The sequence below is a fragment of the Mastigoproctus giganteus genome, chromosome 7 (genome assembly GCF_048544385.1).
Source record: "Mastigoproctus giganteus isolate SK-2022 chromosome 7, ASM4854438v1, whole genome shotgun sequence".
NCBI lineage: Eukaryota > Metazoa > Arthropoda > Arachnida > Uropygi > Thelyphonidae > Mastigoproctus > Mastigoproctus giganteus.
Genome location: NC_143581.1, coordinates 73346422 through 73370239, shown reverse-complemented (window position 1 = coordinate 73370239; position 23818 = coordinate 73346422). Strand labels below are relative to the sequence as shown.

At 39.7% G+C, this 23818-nt stretch overlaps 1 protein-coding gene across 1 annotated transcript in view; it reads left to right on the top strand.

Annotated features, from left to right (window-relative positions):
* LOC150082992 (basic phospholipase A2 PA-12A-like) overlaps positions 1-23122 on the top strand; it is a 28677-nt gene extending 5555 nt beyond the window's left edge. Inside the window, exons 2-4 of the mRNA XM_090378344.1 lie at positions 8685-8856; positions 13959-14080; positions 22935-23122. Of these exons, the coding sequence (XP_090234470.1) occupies positions 8685-8856; positions 13959-14080; positions 22935-23122 (482 nt within the window). The remainder of the gene's footprint in view (positions 1-8684; positions 8857-13958; positions 14081-22934) is intronic.
* Positions 23123-23818: the final 696 nt, after the last annotated feature.

Sequence of the window (23818 nt, the reverse complement as noted above, 5' to 3'; positions counted from 1 at the left end):
ATCGCGTTTGGCATAAAGATCTTGTTTCTTGTATTCTGTCTATCTTGTGAACTCCTCTGACCGTTTGGTCGTCCGGGAGTATAAACAGAAAATTAATTAATTAATTAATTAATAATCTTCTAAACAAGCTTCCATCTTATGGTTTGCCAACTCTTTTTAGTAATTGGTTATCCAGTTTTCTCTCTGATCGCTCACTGAGGGTGATGGTAGATGGCTCTCTGTCTTCTAACTTCTCCACTAATGCCGGTGTCCCCCAAGGTTCAGTTCTTTCCCCCACTCTTTTCCTCTTGTATATTAATGACCTTCTTCCATTGACTGGAAATCCCATCCATAGTTTTGCCGATGATAGCACATTTCATTCCACTTTCCATTTTGAGAAACCTTGTACTGCTCAATCAGCTTCTACTTCTCGAAAATCTGCTACCAATTCCTTAAATGCCGATCTTCAGGTAATTCTCCAGTGGGGCAAAGACAACTTAGTTGATTTCAACCCTTCTAAAACTCAGTCTTGTCTTATATCTCGCCAAAAGGATTCTTCTGCTCCTATGCTTATCTTTAGTGACACTCCGATTTCTAGGCAAAATGATATATCTCTTTTGGAGATTACCCTGACTTCTAATTTCTCTTGGCACAAGCACAATACAAATATTGTTTCCTCTGCATCTAAAAAACTTGGTTTTTCTCTTTCGCTCTCGTCGTTACTTTTCTTCCAAACAGCTGCTCACTCTGTATAAATCGCAAATCCGCCCTGCCATGGAATATTGTTCCCACATCTGGGGTGGTGCCCCCAAAACCTCCCTCAGGCTTCTTGATTCCATTTAGAAGAGGGCAGTTAGGTTCATTAATGATTCATCTCTAACAGAGTCTCTCCAATCGCTGTCTCATATACGTACTGTTTCTGCTGCATGCCTTTTCTACAGATACTTCCATGGGCACTGTTCTTCTGAATTGGCTAGAAGCTAATTATAGAATAATTCCCGCTCTCTCTTTCAAAACAGTCCGAACACGTGCCGCCACCAGCCAACATCCATTTACTGTCCAACTTCAAACTCACAGAACCAACTTTTCATCTTCCTCGTTTACTCATTCAACTGCCGTTTTCTGGAACAACCTTCCTTCATACACATTTCCTGCAAATTACAGTCTACAGAAGTTCAAGTCCAATGTCAACAAATATCTTCTTTTGTCTTCTCAACCTCCAACCCAAGCACGGTACTAAGTACTATAGGTTCTAATACCTCTCGTGTTTGGGGTTTACATAAAAAAATACGCTCGAAGACTTGTGCAGCATAAGGCTGCAGTGCTGAGAGGTTTTCTGGTGTTCGGAGTAGGAGATCCGGTTGATGCTCAGTTATGTTTGGTACTGCCTGTGTAAGAGTTCTTTTTATATCTTCATACAGCGGACATTCAAATAGCAGATGCTTCCAGTTCTCTTTTTCTCCGCAGAAACAGCTATCTGTTGTAGACAGTCCTAGCAGATATAGCTTCTCGTTGAGGGAGCCATGTCCAGCGACCAAGAAGGAGGATTCCAAGGTCAGCGACAGCCAGGACTGAAGTTTTCGTTGCAGTATACGAGACCTCTGGAAGGAATTTTCTTGTGACGGAAGTATCCCATGTGGTCTGCCAAATGTTTATTAGTTCATTGTAGCACCTGAATCTTTCGGCTTTGGGGTTGCTGTTTAGATCCTGTTCAATTTCAGAGATTTTAGTTGGAATTTTCTTCTTGATCCTGAAGTTTTGACCTCGATAGATGACGTACAAATCCAGTGGTAATGTTCCTGCGATCACTTGAATGGCAGCTGTGGACATTATACGGCAAATTCTATGAGTAGACAAAAGCATGCTTCGCTGGATGGAGTTAAGTTTGTCTCTCATTTTGACTAGCTTCACTCTATGAAATCACGCCCAGCCGCATATGTCACAATAGGCAAAAAGACCGCTCTGTAGTATAAGGACCGAGTTTTATTTGAGAGTCCCCAGTCACATCTGGAAAATCTAATGATGGCCGCTGAGAATCTTTTAGCCTTGGTCCCTAAGTGCATAAGATGTTGGTGGACGCTCAGCTTGTGATCAATAACCACCCCCAGAACTTTCGTCTGTGTTACGATCAGGAGTTGCTTTCCAGAGATCTTAATTTGTGATGGGCGTCTGAGATCTAGCTTGGATTTGAAGAGCATCATTTTTGTTTTATTCGGATTGATTCGTAGTTTGTTGAGCACCGTCCAGGAGTTGGTACTCTCGACCGCACTCATCATGTAGAACTATGGTTTCAATATTCGAGATGTAAAGCTATGGGAGTGGAAGATTTCACTAAGCTGTTTGCTTCTTAGCTTACTCTCTAGGGGACGCTCGGTCACCCTAGCACGTACACTATTTTAGATATATTTAAGCTAGCTCGGGGCTTTTAACTATTATTTCTGCTGGTTGTGCAGTTCAATTTAATCAATTTTGATTATCAACGTCTAGTGAACAATTAAATACAGATCATACCCATAATGCATTGGAAGTTATTAATATCATTTCATATCCACGTATTTAGGATCAGTATAGCCAGGGCACACAATATACTAAAGTAGACAATGAAGAAAAAAATTGGACAGTGACGTACCCAAATATACCATCTGCAATTTGCTCCATGCCTCTCGGTGAAGTACTACCTATTCCTGAACCACCTGCCGTTTTTCTGTAGACTGATGAACATCAACTTGATATACACGAAGTACAGCAGCCGTCTACATCAAAGGATCCACCATTTTATCCAAACCTTTATCCTTGTCCTTCTGAACCACATAAGATCACAGAAAGTGAGCTTAATGACATTATCAGGAATCTTGAACTACAGATGAATAAGGCAGAGCTTTTGGCCTCGAGGCTACAACAGTGGAATCTTCTAACACATCTCTTACCCTCACAGCCCTTATTTACTTCTCTTATCTCTACAACTTTATTTACTTATATATACTGTATAGGGTGTCCTTGAAATCGACGTCCATATTTATTGAGGGAATAATTAGGAACGTTTTATTTATGTAAAACGTTTTTATTTTAATTATTACTAAATATATGAATAATGTTACTTATACTGTACATAGTTATCAATAAATCCTGTTCAATAAATGTTCGTTGATTAAAATTTAGCTATGAATTGAAGAACACTCATAAACTCAATAACGTTGTACAGCAGAATTAAATGAATTTTATTATTACTGCAATCAAACTGAAGCATGATTAGAAGAAATATCACAAAAGATGTTCGAAATGAGAGGCTTCAACACGGCATGAGATGGAATCCCGTACACGTGCGAGTAGCACTGAGTTGTTTTTAATAGAAGCGACAGCTACGTGGATCCGTTTCAACAAGTCAACTCGGCTGTTAACCACTGCAGCGTAAACAGTTTGTTTCATGTGACCCCCACACAAAAAATCCAATGGGTTAAGGTCATGTGGACATGTGTTTTTGTAAGGAGCGGCTCCTAGAACGTCTGTTCAACTCTGCCTCGTATCTCTGTGAAGGACAATACCAATGTAAAAGTGCCAGTTATGAGAGTAGTATAGGTTTGTGTGAGTAGTGTGTATTGTTTTATTGCTGTGTCTGGCCACTTGGCTACCCAGAAGCATCAGTCACCTGGAGAGATGATTCTGGGTACTCGTCCACACCACGGGAAGGTGAGCCAGTCCCAGTAAAGCTCGTGCCGTCTCAATTCAAGACTCGGACTCAAAATAAAGAGAGAGAAACTTCGGAGAGAGAAAAAAAAACTACACTAGTGCAGAACGCGAGAAATTACGCTGCTCTCTGGGGATCCCCATTCGCAGCCTGTGTTATTCTGTAAGAGGTTTTCCTGCGCGTGAATACCTGCATTGAGAAGTTGTGGAAGGCAGCCACGTTCTCTGGTGTTTGCAACAGAATGTCCATGTGGACATGTGTATATGTAATGGGCGGCACCTAGAACGTCTGTTCAACTCCGCCTCTGTGAAGATATATTTAAAAATAAGTGTCTCTGTGAAGAACAGTATCACTACAAATGGGCCAGATGTGTGTGTGACGTAGGTTTGTGTGTATTGTGTGTGTGTGTGTTCTGTTGTTATGTTCTGGCCACTTGGCTACCCAGAAGCATCAGTCACCTGGACAGATGATTCTGGGTACTCGCCCACACCACGGGAAGGTGGGCCAGTTCCAGTAGAGCACGTAACGGCTCAAAAGAGACTCTGACCCACCTGATGTTGCCAAAAGGTGGGCCAGATTCCTCCGGGGGCCATTCCAGAGGAAAAAGGAAGGAGCGAGAGAGAAAATAAATAAATAAATACAATAATAATAAAATAATAAAAAAATAATATTAATAAAAAAAAGATAATAATAATAATGATAATAATAAAGTAAACACAACCCGTGGTGCTGGTAAAAAAAAAAAATAAATAAATAAAAGAATAAAATAAAATAATAATAAACTAATAGTAAAAAAAGAAGAAAAAAAAAAGTAGTCTTCAATAAATACTCTTGTATCCAGAATAATTCAGGTGTGGAACTGATGACCTTTAGGATCAGTGCAATGACAATTCATGCAGACATGAACCATAGAAGAAAATAAATCAGAGAAGCAAACTATTGTCCCACTTACACAGAATGTCCAGTTAATTTTCAGTGGCAGGGATGTTATTAACTAGATCTTGCCTCAGGTCCTCGTAGAGAGGTGGAACCAATTCTTCTTAGCGCCGCAGTAGCAGGCGTCTATGGGTATTAGGCCTAGTTAGAAGAGCTTCTCGTTCAGTGAGCCATGCCCAGTAACTAGGAATGAAATTTAAAGAGTTAGGCGGAGATGAACTAACGTCCCAGATCTTGATCGGGATTTTCTTCCTGATTCTAAAGGTCAGGCCACGGAAGGTTACATAAGGGTCCCAGCTAAGACCCGGATGGCAGCAGTGGATAACTGTCCTGTATCCAGGAGCATTGTCCGCTGTATAGAGCCTAATTTGCCTACCATTTTTACCAATCAAGCTCGGCAGAACTAAGCACTTGCAGCATACGACACGATCGGAAGGAAGACGGCTTTATAGCACAGCTGAAGCGACCGCTTGGACAGACCCTCCAATTGCTTGCTGGTGGTTCTGATGATTGAACCTGAAATTTTTTCACTTTGGAGCTGAGATGGATGAGATGGGGATGAAAGCTTAATTTGTGATCAAGAACCACCCATAGCACAGTGATCTGTGTGACAATGGGGAGTTGTATCCCGGGGACTTTAATTTGCGGAGGCCGCCTGAGGTCCAGCTTATTTTTAAACAGCATCATTTTGGTCTTACTTGGATTTATCCGTAGTTTAGTTGGTGCAACCCAATTGGTGGTCGGACACCACGATCCTGGGGTCGTCTGCGAAAGCCTCAATCTTTGTAACAGCAAAGGATTAATGTCAAAAGAGCGTGGCAGCCAAGGAATGGGACCGATCAATCCAGTGATACCGATCATTTAAGAATATTCTAACTTGTCGCCCAAAATGTGGAGATACTCCGTCGTGCTGAAACCACATATTGGCACGTGCACTTAAAGCCACATCTTCCAGAAGTGTTGGCAATGTGCTCTGATAAAAATGTAAGTAATGATCAGAGTTTAGGCGGGCAGGGAACTCGTAATGAATAAAGACATCTCCTATGCCTACCCACATATTGATGCTAAACCCCTAATTGGAAACAGGACTGCCGAATTGTGCATGCTGAATATCCCATCGCGTGTAAATGTTGCATCGTCAGGGCTGTTGTTGATACGATTAAATACCATAAACAAAATTGCTCACGCACAAGTGAAATTCCTGCTTGCAATGCCTGAACTCTCCGCATATAGTATGTATACAGCATAGTTCGCCCGGTGTGCACCAAACGAAGATTTTGGGATGACCAGTCTTGCAGAAACCCTTCGTGTGTTATCCGTTCCATGCAGCCTTACATTTTCATCACGCATTTTATAAAAAAAAAAAAAAAAATACAGTAAAGGTACAATTTATATAACAACATTTTGTGAAACAATCTGATAGGCATGGGTAGTCCTTTACAGTTCTGTCGGCAGGTGGTGGTGGTTCTTGCCAGCAATACACACCTTCGTGATGTTCACAAAATGTCAATAATCTATTTAACGCTCTAACTCAAAACTTGTTGTTCCTATTTCAAATTGAGTAGACTTTCTTGTATTTTAAGGAACTATTCCCTCAATAAATATCGAAGTCGGTTCTAAGGTACCCGTGGATACATTCAGTAATCACTGATTATAACCACGAACCTAATACTGTGTTGGGCCACGTTTCGCACGGATAACAGCCGCTATTGTTCTAGACACTGACCCCACTAGATGTCTGAATAGATGACGATTGCATGTCCATACGCCTCACTTCCTGTTCCAAAGCATTCCACAGGTGTTCATTTGGTTTGAGATCAGGCGGATTTGGAGGCCAAGCAAGATGGGTGATATCTTCCCTCTATTCACCAAGAGAAAAGAACTGTGTTCCTTGATCCATTCGTGCCCAGTGTGGGACGGATGACACTGCGCATTATAGGCTTAGAAGATCCTGTTTCTGTCCAGAAAAAATGTAGCATGGAAAGTGTGTACATGGTCTCCTAAGAGTTGCCAGCAAACATTTCTGTATTACAGCCAACCGTAATTTCATACTTATATCCGTGTATGTATTATGTCTCTAAATTGCGTGTGTTCTCTAGTCGATTTGCCTGTTTTGCTGGACGAAAAAACTCCAGTTTCTTGGGGGGGAGGGGAACCTTGCCTACGCCTGAGACCGACTAACTCAGCCACCGAGTGAAAAAAGCCCATTAAAGCTCCTCGCGTCATCGACGGGATTCGAACCCGGGCCTTTTCCATCCGGTGTGGGGAGGACGGTGACGATACCACTGTGCTACCGCGCAGACCAGACACAGTTGCCAGCACACCTCACCAGTGAAATGTTGGTCCATACGCACCAGGAGTCCTAGTTCTTGCCAGCAATACATACCCCATATTAAGCAACCGCCGCCACCTGCATGAATAGTGGGCACCAAGCAGGATGAGTCCATGGACTCGTGTTCCTTGCGCCACACACAAAGGCGTCCGTCGGCATGTTGCGCCAAGTATTTGAACTCATCCGACCAGCACGCACGTTTCCAATCCTTCAATGTCCAACCAGCGTGGTCGACACTACAATATTCGCCGTCGGCGATGATCAGCAGTGAAGGAGGGACATCTCTTGGGTCGTCTGCTGTGGAACCGAATACGTCTGAGTGTGCAGTACTTCGTCATTTGGAATATTGTTCTTTCATTCCCCATATTGTACTGCGATGTCAACTGTCGTACAGTGACCTGCCGTTCAGCCCGTACAACGCGCGCTGCACCTTCGCTCACCACGAACATCCACCTTGGGTAGTCCTTTCGACGCGTTCGACACCATGCTTTGCACACCTTAAAAGCCCTCGTGGGTAGCACATTTGGTAGAATCGTCATCCTCCCCACACTGGGCGGGAAAAACTGAGTTCGAGTTCTGTCGATGATGTGAGGAATTTTTAAGGGCCTTTTTCACTCACAACCTAGATGAGTTAGTCTCAACCGATGGTAGTATGTTTTTTCTCCTGGAAACTCGGGGTTTCGTCCAGCAAACAGCAAAGCTTCCACAGAACACGCGCAATTTACAGAGAGTATCACGGAGCAATACGGCTTTAGTCGCTGAAGCTCCTAAAACTCAACTAAAACAACAGCAACGGCAGCAGCAGCACACCTTAAGCACAGTGGGCCCTGAGCAACCAACATGACATGCCGTTTCCGATATGGAAGCATTCGACGCACAAGCTCCAACAATCGTCCCCGTATGAAACTCCGTGATATTTTTATTACGTTCCATAAATGCTACTTCATCACTTTGACTTGCACGACCAGATGCAAATAACCACTTTTTATACTGCGAGCTATGCGGAACAGTCCATTACAGATGGGTTGGTCAAAACTCAAAAGCAGAGGGTTGCGGCAAATAGTTCCATTCGGTACTATTGGTGCCAATTTAGTCATCAACTTATTTGCATATAATCGATTTTTAATAAATCGTTATAACTATTAGTTATAACACACACTATATGCATATGTTCCTATTGTCGTCACTGTCCGTCCGTCCGCATGTAACAGAAGGACTCCCCGTGTACGGATTGTCATGAATTTTGTATTTCGTTCTTTTAAAAATATTTGTATATTCCATATTCATTAAAATCCAACAAATGAAAATTCGGCTATTATTATTTTTCCCCCTCCATACAATTTGTATAGAAAAAAATAAATTCATAGATTAAATATAGTTTTAATGTAATATTGTTAGCTTTAAACAGTCCGTGCACGCTTTGCCGTGTATGAACTTGGTGTCGCTTGTGAACGTGTGTATATAGGATAAAAGAGACTTAAAAGTATATGGGAGGAGAGTAATAAATATTAAACGGTTGTAATTAAGCTGAACGGCGAAGTTTAGAGAATGTAAAACTATAGTTTTATTAATGAGTATCTTTAGCCAGGACCGCAGTTGTTAAAACTACAAAATAAAAAATTTAAAAAAAAAAACAGTACTGGAGAAGGGAGGGGAGTGATAGAATAAAAGAAAGGACACTAGTTTCAAAAAACACATTATGATAAGTGCAAAACGCAAGGTATTAAATGAATTTTGAATTCCTTAAATCAGGTGGAGCTAACTTCAAAAAGAAAGAAGAAACGTGGCAAAAAAGAGAAAAAAGGAATCTATTACAACTGCAGGTGATGCTGATTAAAGTAATCCAAAAGTTTCTACCACTGTATAGTTATGGTAATTATTGTGGATTTGGTGGAGCTGGTGTCCCCGTTGACGAAATAGATAAGTAAGTATCCAAGGAAATTATTGAAATTCAAAAGAATTTTCACAAGCCTGATAGTTATTTTTTTTTAAATGACTCTTTTCGTGAATATTTGATTTTAATCTTAAACGTATCCATATCTGATCATACTTATATATAATGGCGCGCTAGAGTAGTTGAGAAAGCAGATTGTATCAATTGGTTAAATATGGAGAGGCACGGACTGTTCTAAATATGGTTGAGGCACGGACTGTTCTAAATATGGTTGAGGCACGGACTGTTCTGAGAGAGACAGATTCGTTAAGTAAGACTGAAAGGTAGTATGCAAATGAGGTTGAATTGGCTAGACAAATCTATCTGTTATTCGCTTTTGCCTTTGTTTCTGCCGATAAATTCATTGAGTATTTCGACATACTGACTTCCTAAAAGAGATTTTATTAAAGAGAACTTAGATACTTCCTTGCGCCTCATAGATACTAAGCATATGAGGCGCAAGGAATTAGTATTTATTTGGAGAAAAGCGCAATTGTAACTATGTTAGGGATTATACTCTTCTCATTCTAATAATACGGTTGAAATTTGGTCGACGTATCCTTTTCTACTGCAGCGAGTGACGCAGTCTATCTGGCGCTTAATATACGCAGATTCGGCAATATTTCCACAAACGTTTATTGAATCAGTTTTCAGCAGGAAAAAAAAATTAAATGTATCATCATCATATAAATGGGTGTAAATAAGCGTAAATAAGAGTGTAACTGAATTTAGAATAATAAGGACGTTGTGGAATTTTGTTGCTGAATGTAAAGACAACAGCATAAGGCATTCTATTACTAATTTGTTGGAGACCCTCTTCAGAATGCAGCACGCTTTAAATGAAAAAGCCCAAATTGACATCGTATTCCTTGACATAAAAGGCAGCTTTCCATAATGTTTCGTTACCTGCACTTGAAAATATATTGAAGGTTTATTCCCGCATTGAGGGCAAACTATTACAGAGTATCAAGACCATTTTGAAGCCAAGGAACCTAATTGTACAGAATTCCGTGCAGAATACACCCTCAGTTGGTGAATCCCCCAGGGAGGTGTCATCAGCTTTGCTGTTTGCTGCCGCCCTGGAACCCTTTCTACCACAGAATCCTAATTTTATTTCTTATGCCGATGATATAAAGTGTTTCTCTAACGAAAGACCTCTTGTGTCCGACGTCAATATCCACGCCAACACCAAGCTACACGAATTGCATTTATACTTACATAAAATCGGTTTACGGCTAAACTCTGACAAGTCAGCACAACTGACAATAACTAACAAGAAGATAAAAAATCAAATCGAATTATCCATTAAGGGAGCACAGGTGAAGAAAGTCAGCTCAATATACCGACCAAGGAGTGACATGGGACGAGGGCCTCACCTTCCAAAGGCACTTTCAGAACACAATATCGAAAACTCTTGCTGCTATATGGGCTGTAAGACAGGAGATACGTAACTGGGATTCGAAACTAGCAACTAGTGACTGAATATATCCGAAGATGTGTCGTTCCTGTATCCCTATATGCTTCGACAATTTGGTCCTCCGCCCCAAATACTTATATTAGGAAATTTCTCAGCCTGGAATACTGGCTGCTCCAGTGGCTGAATAGCATTGCCGGGAAACCCTCTAAAATTTCAAATTCCATACTGTATGCAAACTTGGACACAGCTCCGTGGATTCAGATGGTCACATTACGTAACATCTGCACTCTTGCATAACTTCTGACTGGTAGTTTAGATGCCCCTCAAATTGAAAACCATTTGGTCAGGCCCTGCCCGGGAGCCAGCTCCACTACCCTCAGTCTCCGTAGCGCTCTCCATCATTCGGATGGATTAAGGCGGCTGTTTTCTGCCAATACTCGAGAGCTATTTAGAGACTTCAAAATAGACCCGGACAGGTACTGCCATGACAAAACCTACAGGAAGCTCACCGCAGCGGATCTGTACACTAAACTATATATATAATGAAGAATGCATTTTAAGAAAGAAGAGTTTTGTTCATAGCCAAAGACTTCAAAAGCGCATGAACTCATAAAAACTATAATGAACGCTTGGCAGTGTCTTCAAAAGACTCATAGGAATGACGATATTCCGTTCAGCAGAATGACTATGACATTCAATTGAGGTGTAAATTGACTGTAGTTATTCTTATTTATTTATTTATTAATTCATGTATTTTCTGATATTTTATTTTATGTAACTATATGTGTTCCTATCTAATAAGTTATGTTCGATGTATGTATGAGCCACCCTCCTAAATAACTTCTGTACAGAGGTGTTTGATTAATAAACTAATAATAATAATAATGTAACCTAAAATACAATCATATTCAATGTGGTAAGTATTTTAGCAGCACGAAAGTATTTGACACAATGACGGTATCAAATTTCCACGTGGCAGCCCAGCAGTGCACAGTGAAATATATGAAAATTAATGTTAGCAAAAAATATATTAATAAACGAATCGTTCACTTAAGAGCAAAGAATTAATTGCACAGAATATTCATGGAACAAACAAAAATAAATAATAATAATAACTAGGGGGCTCCGCCTCCTGCTCGCTTTGCTCCCCCCCCCCCCCCGCGCACGCTTTTCTACGTAATAGTTAGAGGTACGACGGATAAGTCAAATCTTTTCTACGTAAACGACACACTTGTCGAGACGCTCTGATCGATATCTAATCTAATATATAAAAGAAAATAGAAAGTGTAAGAAAAAACTATAAAAAGTAAAAATGTGTGAATGTTGAGTGAATGAAAGTTATTATTAATTGCATGTTCTATCTTAGCCTCTTCACTGGACAGACTGATGGCTATGCAGGCCCTCAGGGGTCTCATTGTTATCCAAGTTGACACCATGCTGTAGCTTTTAATAGCTGGCATGGTGTGGGATGCTGACACTGGCCATTAGGGTAACCCCCAGACCAGTGTGGGACAGGGCTGCATAAACAAACAACATAAGAATCTCTTTCCTTATGTTCTTTTATTAATACCACCTGGGGTGGTTGAGTCTCTTTCACCCAAGCCTCTTCCCCCTACCCTCTGTGGTCACTACCTCCTTTTGCCTGGTGACTCAGTTTTTTGCTTGAATCAGTCCCGAATTGGTGGCGTAAACTAATATAACCTTCTTTAAGTAGTTCAAAATGAAAATCTATTAAAAAAACATTTCGTTTGCTTGAATAATCCAGCGCCAAAGGAGAGAAAAGTGTGTTTTCTTAATCTACGTATAAGTAACACGATACGCTAAACCTAGATTTGCAAGAATGACGTCAGGCGCATTGATATACCCCGTATAATGCAAGTATGTCAAAAACGTTACAATGGAACATCAAATATTAGACGGGGAAACACGTGCGCGAGGTTGGTGAACGTTATGGAGGCAGTTGTCAATAATTAATTGCATTTGTAGTAACGTAACGGCCTTGCTCTCTTCTCCCACTGGCTCGAATAAATATCACTAGGAGGAAAACTTTTTTAATGTATAGAGAGATACTATTCAGACACAGAGGGGCTAACCTATACACTAAGTAATCACTGAATTGTGACCACGTCATCCGTAATGGATGCTACATAGCTCGCATGATAAAAAGCTGAACAGCTTCATACCCTAGAGCAGTGATGATTTGCATCTGATCGTGCAAGTCAAAGCGATCAAGTAGCAGTTATGGGACGAAGTAAAGATATCATGGGGTTTCGAAATGGCATGATTGTAGGTGATCGTGTCCCGTGTACTTCCATATTAGAAACAGCACATCTTGTCGAATGCTCACAGCCCACTGTGTGTAAGGTGTACATAGAATGGTGTCGAACGGGTCAAACCATCTCCCACCGACAGAACTGTAAAGGACTACGCAAGGGTATTCCTGGTGAGGAACGGTACAGCGCATTGAACGGGCTCAACGGCAGGTCACTGTACGACAGTTTATATCGCAATATAACATGGAGGGAGCAAGAACAAATCCAAAATGACATTTCGCCTCACACTCAGACGCACTGAGTTCCACAGCAGATGACCCAGGAAACATCGTCTCCTCACCGCTGATCATCGTCAACAGAAAATGCTCTGGTGTGAACAACATGCTGATTGGACACTTGAGGACTGGAAGCGAGTGTACTCGTTGTATGAGTCCAAATACCTAGTGAAAAACGAGTCCATGGACCCATTGTGCATGGTGCCCACTATCCAAGCAGGTGGCGGTGGTTGCTTAATATTGGGCATTTTTTGCTGGCAAGAACTAGGATCTCTGGTGTGTATGGACCAACGTTTCACTGATGAGGTCTACCGCCAGCTCTTAGGAAGATCATATGCACTCTGCCACGTTGCATTTTTTCTCGGACAGAAACGGGATCTTCCAAGACGATAATGCGTTGTCTTCGTGCCCATAGTGTGCAAGAGTAGCTCGAAAAACGCTGTGAAGATACCGCCCATCTTGGTCTCCAAATTTTCCTGAAAAAGCATTCCTCGATCCAACTGAACACCTGGGGGATGTTTTGGAACCGGAAGTGGTATAGACATGCGACTGTCATCTATTCCGACACTGTGGAAAGCCTTACAAAAAGCAATGCTATAGATCCCTACAGACGTCTTCAGACATCTAGGGGAGTCAATAGCTAGGCCCAACACGGTATTAGATAGGTGTGATAATTCAGTGATAACTGAGTGTATAACAAAAATAGGAGCTAATATATATACAGTATATATATATGTATATATAATAACGCGTACCGGTATGTATAAAAATATAATATAATAATAATAATAAATAATATAATAAAAATAAAAATAAATTTATATAACATAATAAAAACAAAAAATGGTAATTATTATTTATTTACTTATTTGTTAGTTTTTCTCCGTAGCTTAGCTTCTCACTAGTGGTATTTTTCCCCCACAAGGTAAAAAAAAAAAAAGGTTAAACCAGATATTACATAACTCTATGAATATTGTTCCAGTGTTTATTAATTAAAGCAACCTGATACGGGACTCACCATTCGCTTAAAATATGTATTGTATATACTAATCAAAAATATTTCTTTTTAATATAATGGTCAGTACAGTTTCTTCCTCCTAATACATTACTCTCTTTTCGTTTACGTAGCTGTTGTAAAATCCACGATCTTTGTTATTACAAGATAATGGGTTCTTGCGGAAAGTTTCCTTCGCTTTCTATATATTTGTGGTGGTACAATTGGAGACAACAAGGGAATCAGCTAATATGTGGTAAGTATTTTACGTATATTGCTTGTTACACCAAACCACGATACACACCAATTTAAGTCAGTTTATTGTTTTCTGGATGAAAAACCACGCAATCCTCGTTTGAGATCAACTAACTCAGCCACGTTGTGAAGAAAGTTTTTTCCCAGCCATAAAAATTTCTCGTATTATCGACGGAATTCAAACTCAGGTCTTTTCCATGGACTGGAGAATTCTTTTTTGAGAGATATTAGAAAGGACTGAGTTTTAGGAGGATTGAAAGCAACTATGTTATCTTTGCCCCACTGGAGAAATACTTGGAAATCAGCATTTAACGAATTGGTAGCGGATGGTCATTAATATACAAGAGGAAAATAGTGGGAGAAAGAACTTTAGAGAACACCAATATTCGTGGAGAAGTTAGGAAAGAAGACAAAGAGCTATTTACCAATGCTTGCAATGAGCGGTCTGAGAGAAAACTGGATACCCAGTTACAAAAAACAGATGGCAAACCATAAGATGAAAGCTTATTTAGAAGACTTTCATGACAAAGACGATTAAAAGCCTTTGAAATTTCAAGAGCAACTGCTTGAGTTTGACCAAACTTTCCCATTGAATTTGTCGATAGTTGGGTAACACGCCAGAATATTACGAGTGGACCGACACTGATGGAATCCATACTGGCGATCATTAATCAGATGGTGGGTTTCTAGATAGTTTAAGAGTTGGCGGGTAATTGATTTCTCCATTACGTTAGAAAGAGTAGAAGTGAAATGAGAGAAAGGAACGACGATAAATGGATATGAGGGATTTGTCACTCTTTTTAAGAACTTGCTGGATATGAGCAAATTTCCAAGCAGAAAGAAAAAACACCTTTGGAATAAGAAAGTGAAAAAGAGAGACACGGAACAGGAGTAAGTTCAGGAGTACAGGTTTTGAGAAGTAGTGGAGAAATACCATCAGGACCTGGAGCCTTCTTAGCATCAAGATTGATCAAAATCCTCCTGACGGAAGACCACAGTAGGCATTGAATGGAGTGTACTGAGAATGAGGGAAGGTGGTTTACCAAGGTCATCAATGAACGAGGTGAAAGAAAAATAGGATGCCAGCAGGTCAGCTTTATCTTTGGCTGAAATGGCAATAGACCTATCTGGTTTTGACAAAGATGGACAAATGTTGCGGCCAATAACTTTGGTAAGAGACCAGAATGCTCGACTACCATTTTAGACAAGATGCAATTTTTCTACTCTTAGCCTGTTCGAAATTTAGTTGGAACTGATTAATACAGTAATTGCTTCAGGTAACATTCTTCTCTTAAACAACCTTAGCACATTTATTGGAAAACCAAGATTTAGATAAAGGATGAAATTTTAAGGTGGAGAGTGGATAAAGGATTTCATCCCTATAACAATAATTTCACTGAAAAGATCTGGGCAATCGTACACATCAGAAGATGTGAAACAGTAATCCGACCAAGGAAAAGAAGAAAATAAATCTCGCAGATCATCCCATTTTGCATTTTTGTAATGCCAAACAACACGAGGTTGAGAATCGCCACGAGGGAAAGGCTCCACTGGAGAAGAGACCATCACGAAGTTGTGATCTGATGTGCCTGACTCTGTACAGTACTTATAAGGGTTGTTTTGAGAGAAAAAGATCAAGTGTGTTGGTAAGTAAATGAACAAGCTGTGCAAGGTCATTAATAATTACAAAAGTATCAGCATCTCGACCAGCTAGGTCCATGTGACTAGGAAACGGACGCCAGCTGAAGTTATTAATATTAAAATCACCAAGGAAAATTACCTCTTTGTTAGGAAAGTTGGACTGGAAAAAGTCAAGTTTCAAAGAGAGGAAATCAAAGAGTTCCAAGTAATTAGTGGTGTTGGGAGAACAATAGAGGCAGCAGATGAATTTGGCAGAATATGGTGGAGAGATTTTAAGCCAGAGAAGACCAAAAGGACGGGATTCCAAATTACTAAGTCTCTGACAGGGAATATCAGAAAAAGGATTCTGGGATTCTCTCAGAAAAAGTACTGGGATTCTCTCAGAAAAAGTACATGTGGCTGGACAGACTGTAAGCGGAAATGGACATTACTGAGATGAGAACGGAGATCATGTATATTTGTGAAATGAATGAGGAAGTTTTTGGAAAGTTTACGTCTTTTCGCAGATAAATTTGTTATATTAGTTTGACAAATCATTGTGTATTCAAAAGAAAGAAGATGGAGGGAAATAATGTAAAAATTGTGTGCATTGGTATGATTTGTCTGCCACCAAAAGACAATCTGCCATCAAAAGGCAGATTGTCTAGTGACCATCCTGGAGTACCATGAGTTGGAAAAGAGTTCCTGTGCATTCCGTTTTCTGGTTGTCAGCGGAATTGAATGGCCTCCGTAGCCAAGTTAAAAGAGCACGAAGAAGATTTCAGCGAGTTCGAGGTTCTGCTGATGCTCATGACTTAAGCTTGTTCTCCAGAATGTTAGAAAGACATATTCTCGACAGATGCTGTGTAGTTGCGGCCACAAGATTATCTTGGCTAAATTTTGTGAAGACCACGGGTCGGCTAAACAGTGGTCTCCTATATATAGGTTGATTATCGATAAACAATACATTAATGATGTCTTCTATACGGGGAAGGCAACCACAATGAGTATTTGAGTTAGTCAGCATCTGTAAATAATATTATTTTAGATGCTTTGTTTTTGGCCAACTGTGAGGACACTGGCCAACATTTGATGACTAAGTGAAAACCAGTCTTATTAAACTGAAAGGAGTGAACCTCCCTTTTATCCAGCTGAGCTGACTGACACGTCAACTCCGACCATGTCCCCCTGTATTGACTTTATTGAGGCGGCTGATAATAAGACGTTTAATGAGGTTTGTCCTAGTTACCTTGTGTATAACACCTGTCTTAAGGAAGGGGCGTTCCTTCCTGTTGGAAAGTGGCGGTACTTAAGGTTATAATTAAAAGTCCGAAAAAGCCCATGAGAGGCCAACTGACAGCAAAACAGGCAATTCGACCATAGAACACACACAATTTACGGACATAATACACAATGCACGACAGATGAATTTAATTATTCGGGTGACCTAAAAATAATAGTCTTTTTTTTTTTTTTTTTTTTGAGCTTTAAAGCTCACGCAGTTTAGATCAAAGAGAGGATAAAGAAGCTCTACGCCAAGCTCCAGAGCGTTATCCGTGTAGCTTGGGGCATCAAGAAGAGGGCCCCCTCCATCCCTCCTCTACGCCATCTTTGCCCCAACCGTGAAAACGCGGCGTGGGGAAAGCAGAATATCATTTGCAAATATCTCCTGTCTGCGCAGCGTTTCGCTCTTCTGGGTATAACCCGAGCCAATCGAACGGTTGCTACCGATACATTGTGTGTCCTGGCCGGAAAGATGCCAGCTGAGCTATTGGAGGCTAAGTCTGCCTTGATGTTTGCCGACAAGTGAGGTATCAGAGAGATTTTGGGCATCCAGTCGTTCCCCATTGGGCGAGGGCTGATAGCCTGATTTTGAACTGAGTGGAGGTGAATCAGTAATGAGTTAGATACCATTTAGCAGAACCAATGGACTAATTCTGAGAAGGGAAGAACGACTTATGTTTTCCTGCTTTCCGTTCGAACTCGAGGTTACAACCATGACTCCAGTTTGGATTACCTGTTTGCTGCATCCTGACCAGACATGGCTTGATTTCCAGACTTTGCCAGTTGCGCCTAGCGAAGTCTCAGTTCTGCTTTTGCAGAGAGCCAGAAACTGGCCTCCACACTCTGTTATAATGTCCTCTTTATCAGGATTTCGGTTTTCAGCTGGCGCAAAGGACGTTCGCTCTCTGTGAACATAAATTAGCTGTATTGTGTAGTTCTCGAGGACTTCTCGAGAGTTTGTTAATTGTCAAGAGAGCGTTCACCAGATGAGCATCTTTAAGTTAGCAGCGACCTACTTCCTCTTGGTGGGGACGGTAACTCGTGGGGTGTGGGATGTGATAGCACGTCCCCGGCACGAGGCTAAATAGACGAATGAGTTTAATTTTGCTGTGCTGTTTAAACTGACCATTTGGGTTCTCCGTTTGTGTTATATTGTTCGGAAAAAGGTAGAATAACATTCAAATTTTCCCCTTATGTTAATGGTGTGAATTATATTAAACGAATCTGATTAGTACCAAATATATGTGTACATTCTTACTAACAGGTCACGGATCATTTTTTGCTAAACTAAATAGTCTTGGAATCATAGCAAGATGCAACTGTATGTGTGGTGATCTGGAAATATGGGAACATGTTGTGTTTAATTGTTTGGAATATGCTGATTTGTGTTTGGATTTACTGAATATTGTTGATAATCTAACTCGTCTGGTGGATGGGATTGAGCCATTACTTATTAAATCAAGGGAAAATTTTATTGCCTTGCCTTTAAAAATTTTGCAAATTCAGTTTTCGTAAGAAGGAATATACTTTTGCAATTGGAAGAGTTAAGGTTGAATAATGGATGAATTGGTGGACTGTACCCTCTTCTTTACATGGAACAATATGTTATTTTTTATATAGGAACACAGAACATTCTTTGCAGAGGTGGACAAGATGTTGGTACTCTGTTTCCTTATTGGGTAGGTGTCCACTTTTGCTCCTGCCAACGCAGTTGGCAAGACGCCTAGGTTGTTGTTTTTTTGCATTTGATCCTGAAATAACACCTTCTTCCACCTTGGTTTTGCTGGTTAATATGAGTAACTTCTGTTGAGCTCTCTGGCTGCTGGTAGATGGCTGTTCGTTGAACTCTTTGTCTTTTGGAGAATACCGGCGATGATCTGTCTCTAGGATGTGGTGCATGTGCTCACTGTGAAAGTGTCTCTTCATCGGTTTCTGTTGTATCCTACTTGTCCAGCTCGTTGTGATGATCAGTCTCTAGGATGTGATGCTTGTGCTCATCTGTGGACAGTGTCTCTTCATCGGTTTCTGCTGTAGCCTACTTGTCAAGTTGTTGTGCTGTAGCTGAGGGGATGACCATTGCACAGTACCGTTAATTTGTAATACAAATGTGAAATTTGTATTGTAAATAGTTGTATATTGTACTATACTATTTCTATATGTATGGCGGATTTGCCAGATTTTTTTTTTTGGCTAGGGGCCGCTGTACTCAATAAATGAAAAGAAAAAAAGAAAAATAACACAGTAAATTTGTAAGTTTTCAAACAGATGAATCATCTGTCTCTTATGTGCAAGAGTTTGGGAGCAAAGAACGTAGAAGTTCATTTAAATGGCAAATTACTCTCATCCCGGCTATAGGTGGCAGAAAACGACTAAATTCAGAGCTCACTTATAACTAAGATCTTCCACTGATGCCTGCTAGTCAGCATTTAAATCGCCAGAAAACTTATGTTTTAAAAACATGAAGCTTAAATATTGGCATTATTAATGGCTAAAAGATACAAAACTTCTGTTGTATTGCGCTACATCGAACAATTTCGAATTTTGTTATAGATATTTTGACAACATCCAAGATCCATCTGAGTGGCACTGTAAGACCTAGATCTTACAAATATAATAGAAATATTTGTTTTGCTAAAATAAATCTAGGAAGGGCGATGGAAAGGGGGTATTAAGATTAAAAATAGTAAGTATTAAGATTGGATATTTAGTTTTAATGTAAATAAGGTTAAAGTTTGAAAAACACTGGATTTGGGGATGGGAAAGTTATAGACGTATATGTTAAATAGTGGCTAAATGGAAACAAGTAATTTCCAGTAATATAGAGAGCAAACAGGGACAGCGGTCAGCACTAAGGAAGGGGTGCCATTTGTGAACAGCAAGAAAAGGGTTGCTGAGAGCAAGAACAATAGGACTGTGAAATGGGATTATGAAGCGTCTCTTTTGATCTAAGCCACCGTTAAGAAGTAATCAGGAAATGAGTGGATGTCCAGTTTTCGCATAAAAAGAAAACGGCGTCAGGGTGACTGATATTTGGGTAGTTTGATATATTTAGCAGAGAAGGTGTAAACACAAAAATGAATGTTTTGGAGGTGACCGGCAAACATAAAAAGGTCATACTGCCATGTGAAAAAAAAATAAGAAAATTTCTAGAGAAGGGTTGGTTTGTGCGCTAGGGAGACAGCTGTGGTGAAATGTTTTAGCAAATAGGAAGGAATGAAAAATTAAACTGAGTATGGGGATTGGTTATGAGTCCTTGGGGGAAGCGTTCCAAACTTGAGGGAAAAAGAAAAGTTTGGGGGGAGTAATTGAGCAACTGTCCACTCTGTATCTGACTTCTCTGTGGTCTACGGGGAAAAGGTGGTAAGTTCGCGGGTTGAAGTGGGAGTAGATTTTTTTGTGGTTGCAGTTCACATCTCGTAGTAGCAAGATCAAGAAGAAAAAAAAAGGGAGGGGTGAGAGAAAGGGTGATGAGGCGTAAAGGAGGTGAGTACGTGCGGACTGAAAGAGAAGTTTTTTTGTGGGGTATGGAAGAGTGGGAAACATGTGCATCGAACGTTGTGCAGATAAGTGAGCCAAGAAGAGAAAGAAAGCCTGGTTCGGCATCGGAGGGTGATCGGCGTCCCTAGCAACGAAATCACATGATGTACCTCCGAAGTTCTGTCGTGTAAGAGACTACGCTTGTGTCTAGGTTTCGGCCGGCCCGTTGAGAAATAGCCAGTTGTGCAGATATGTGAGCCAAGAAAAGAAAGCCTGTCTGCCACTAAGGAAAGCAGAGTACCCAAGAAATGTAAGAAAGCCTGTCCGCCACAAAGGAAGCCTGAACGCAAGGAAATTGGAAGTAGCCGCCAATCCAGAACATAAGTCTGTTCCTGTTTTTTTTTTTTTTTTCTCGAATCCTGAACTCAAGGACTCATAACCAACCTAGCTCTGTAAGGAATTGAGCGATAGTCCTTTAAAAAAAAACACATTCCTGTTGTATTAGGCAAGTTAGTTACTAAGGTTGAGATAATTTGTTATGAATGTAAATGAAAACATCCCAACCCAACAACCAAAAAGCGATCCAAAGCCTATATAAAAACTCAAAAGTCTGTATAAAATATTCTAATGGCCAACTATTAGACCCAATTACACCAATAAAGGGGTCAAACAAGGATGTGGACTATCACCAAATTTATTTAATATCTACATCAATAAAATTCTTAAAGAATGGAAACAAACAATTAACAACGGAATACAGTTGAACAACAGGAATAAAATTCAAACTATATTATATGCTAATGATCAAGTTATAATTGCAAAATCCGAAGATTAACTACAGATAGCAGCAAATGAACTTAATAAAATAGGTAAAAAGTACGAGATGAAAATCTCCACCTCAAAAACAAAATCAATGGGATTATGTGGAAAAAACATACAAAGAGTCAAAATTGTTATTGATGATAAAATAACAGAACAAATATCTGACTTCACCTATTTGGGAAATTTAATATCAAATAAAGGGAAAGACAACCACACTAAACTACAAAAATATAATAAAATGAATGAAACGATTAAACGCCACTTCGGAAAACAAATGACAACTGAAACAAAATTACGACTGCACAACATCACTTCAAAACCAGTCCTCTTCTACAGGCTGTGAGACTTGAGTCATAAATAAGAAATATGCACACAAACTGGAAGCAGCACAAATGAGATTTTTAAGACCATTATTAGGCTTTACAAGACTAGACCACCAAAGAAATTTAGATATCTGCGAGAAATTAAAAGTAGATAACATAGTTGTTGTTTGTTTGTTATTTGGTTTTTTAGGAGCATTAGCAACTAAGGCCATATTGCTCCGGGATATGCGGTGGTTATTCCATGACCTTTCCGCATCCTCTGTATTTGGTGGTGACGGGTTTGAACCCCGGTCTAATCAAGAAGCGTGTGCTACGCACTGCTGCTCCTTCCCACCTGGCTACTGAGGCGCCTAGATAACATAGTAAATGGCATAAAACGGTATCAGGAAAAATGGATCAGCCACATAGAAAGAATGAACCCAGACCGGATCCCAAAATTAGCCTTTAACAACAAACCTACAGGCAAGAGAGATGTTGCTCGACCAAGACAACGATGGCGAGATCAAGACCACCTCCAAGAGCTACAATGGAACAGGTTTTAAAAGACCTAAGCAGGACCAAGTTCATGATGATGATGACGTTGTAAATGATTATGAAATAACGTAAGGGTGGTAAAGGGTATGACTAAGATGATAACTAGAGAATAATTAAGGTAGAATAGGTGATCTATAGTGAATATTATTGAGGTAAGAGGATATCAGTTGTAATGCATTTCATGTGTTAAAGGCTAGAAAAAAATATATAGATAGAGTAATAAGAGTTGAAATGAGTTTTAGTGATGTAAGTGATAAAAACTGGTAATGGCAGAGAATGATTGAGTAATGATCGAGGATTCATAATGAGTAAGATACAACTAATATAAACTGATTTTAATAATTTGTAAATTGAGAATAGTTGATAACTGAGATATAGTGTATTGTACTAGTACGGTTTATATATATAGAAACTGATATGCATATATGTAGTTTTTTTTTATGTAAACATTGTATATAATGTTTATTAAAGGTTTGTAAATTTATTGAAAAAATGTGTCTTTAATGTTCTGCTAACACCCGCTTTACACACCCTATAATCTAGAATTTTCTGTGAATTGCAGTCAGATTTGCGTAATGCGGGCTGTTTGAGACTTCAGTAGGGTGGAGGTCTAAGAAAAAGGAAGCAAAAAATAACCCCCACAGCATGAAAAAATTCTTTACCCAAACAATGATCTGGTAAAAGGTATATGAATGAAGGAAGTAAAATTCCTTTCTAACAATCATTTCTACATTAAAATATATAACTAATTAATATTTCGATCTCTAACATTCGATTTTTTTCTTTTTTGTCCAGAAAAGAAAGAGGCCGATAATTATTGTGGAATTCTGCTGTGTGACTGTGATCGTGCGTTAGTGAAGTGTGTGTTAGAAAACCAGTCCGTCTACAAAGAATCATATGTCCATCATGATGTGTTTCAACGTTTGATGGAGAAGTTTAAGACGAGTCAACCCATGAAAGAGATCAGCAATAATCATCTTTAGAATATAAAGCTTACATTGACTTCAAAAAGAATTAAATCAATTGCAGAATGTATTTACTTAATCCAGTCAGTGTATAAGTATTTTTATTAGAATGTAAAAAAGGATGCATGAAAGCATCAGTCTTGAAACATCAGCGAAAGAAAAAATAGTTCTTTCTAGTCCCATTTCGAATTTACACAAATATAACGGGACAATGACATCCTTTTCCTTGCTTGAGAAGGAAACCAGGACTTTTTTTTTTCTGCCGGAACGAGCCAGCATTTTTTATTTTATTTTCATTTTATAATAAAAATTATAAAAAGTAAAAAATATAAATTAAATATATATAAAAATATATATAATAAATACTAGGGGGCTCTGCCCCCTGCTTGATTTGCTCGCCAACCTCCACGCATGCTTTTCTACATAAAATGTAGAGGTATGACGGAGTAAATCAAATCTTTTCTGTGTAAAAGACAGACCTGTCGATATCTAATCAGGAAATTGACCTATGTATTTATTTACATGTGCATTTGTAGCAACGTAATTGCCTCGCCCACTTGTACTACGTACTTGCACCCTCTTCTCCCATTGGCTACCCCACCACGCGACATTCTCAAGATCGAATAAATTTCACTATGTAATTATTTACCTGCGTTTACGGGCGCCTCCGTAGTCAGGTGGGAAGGAGCAGCAGTGCGTATCACACGTTTCTTG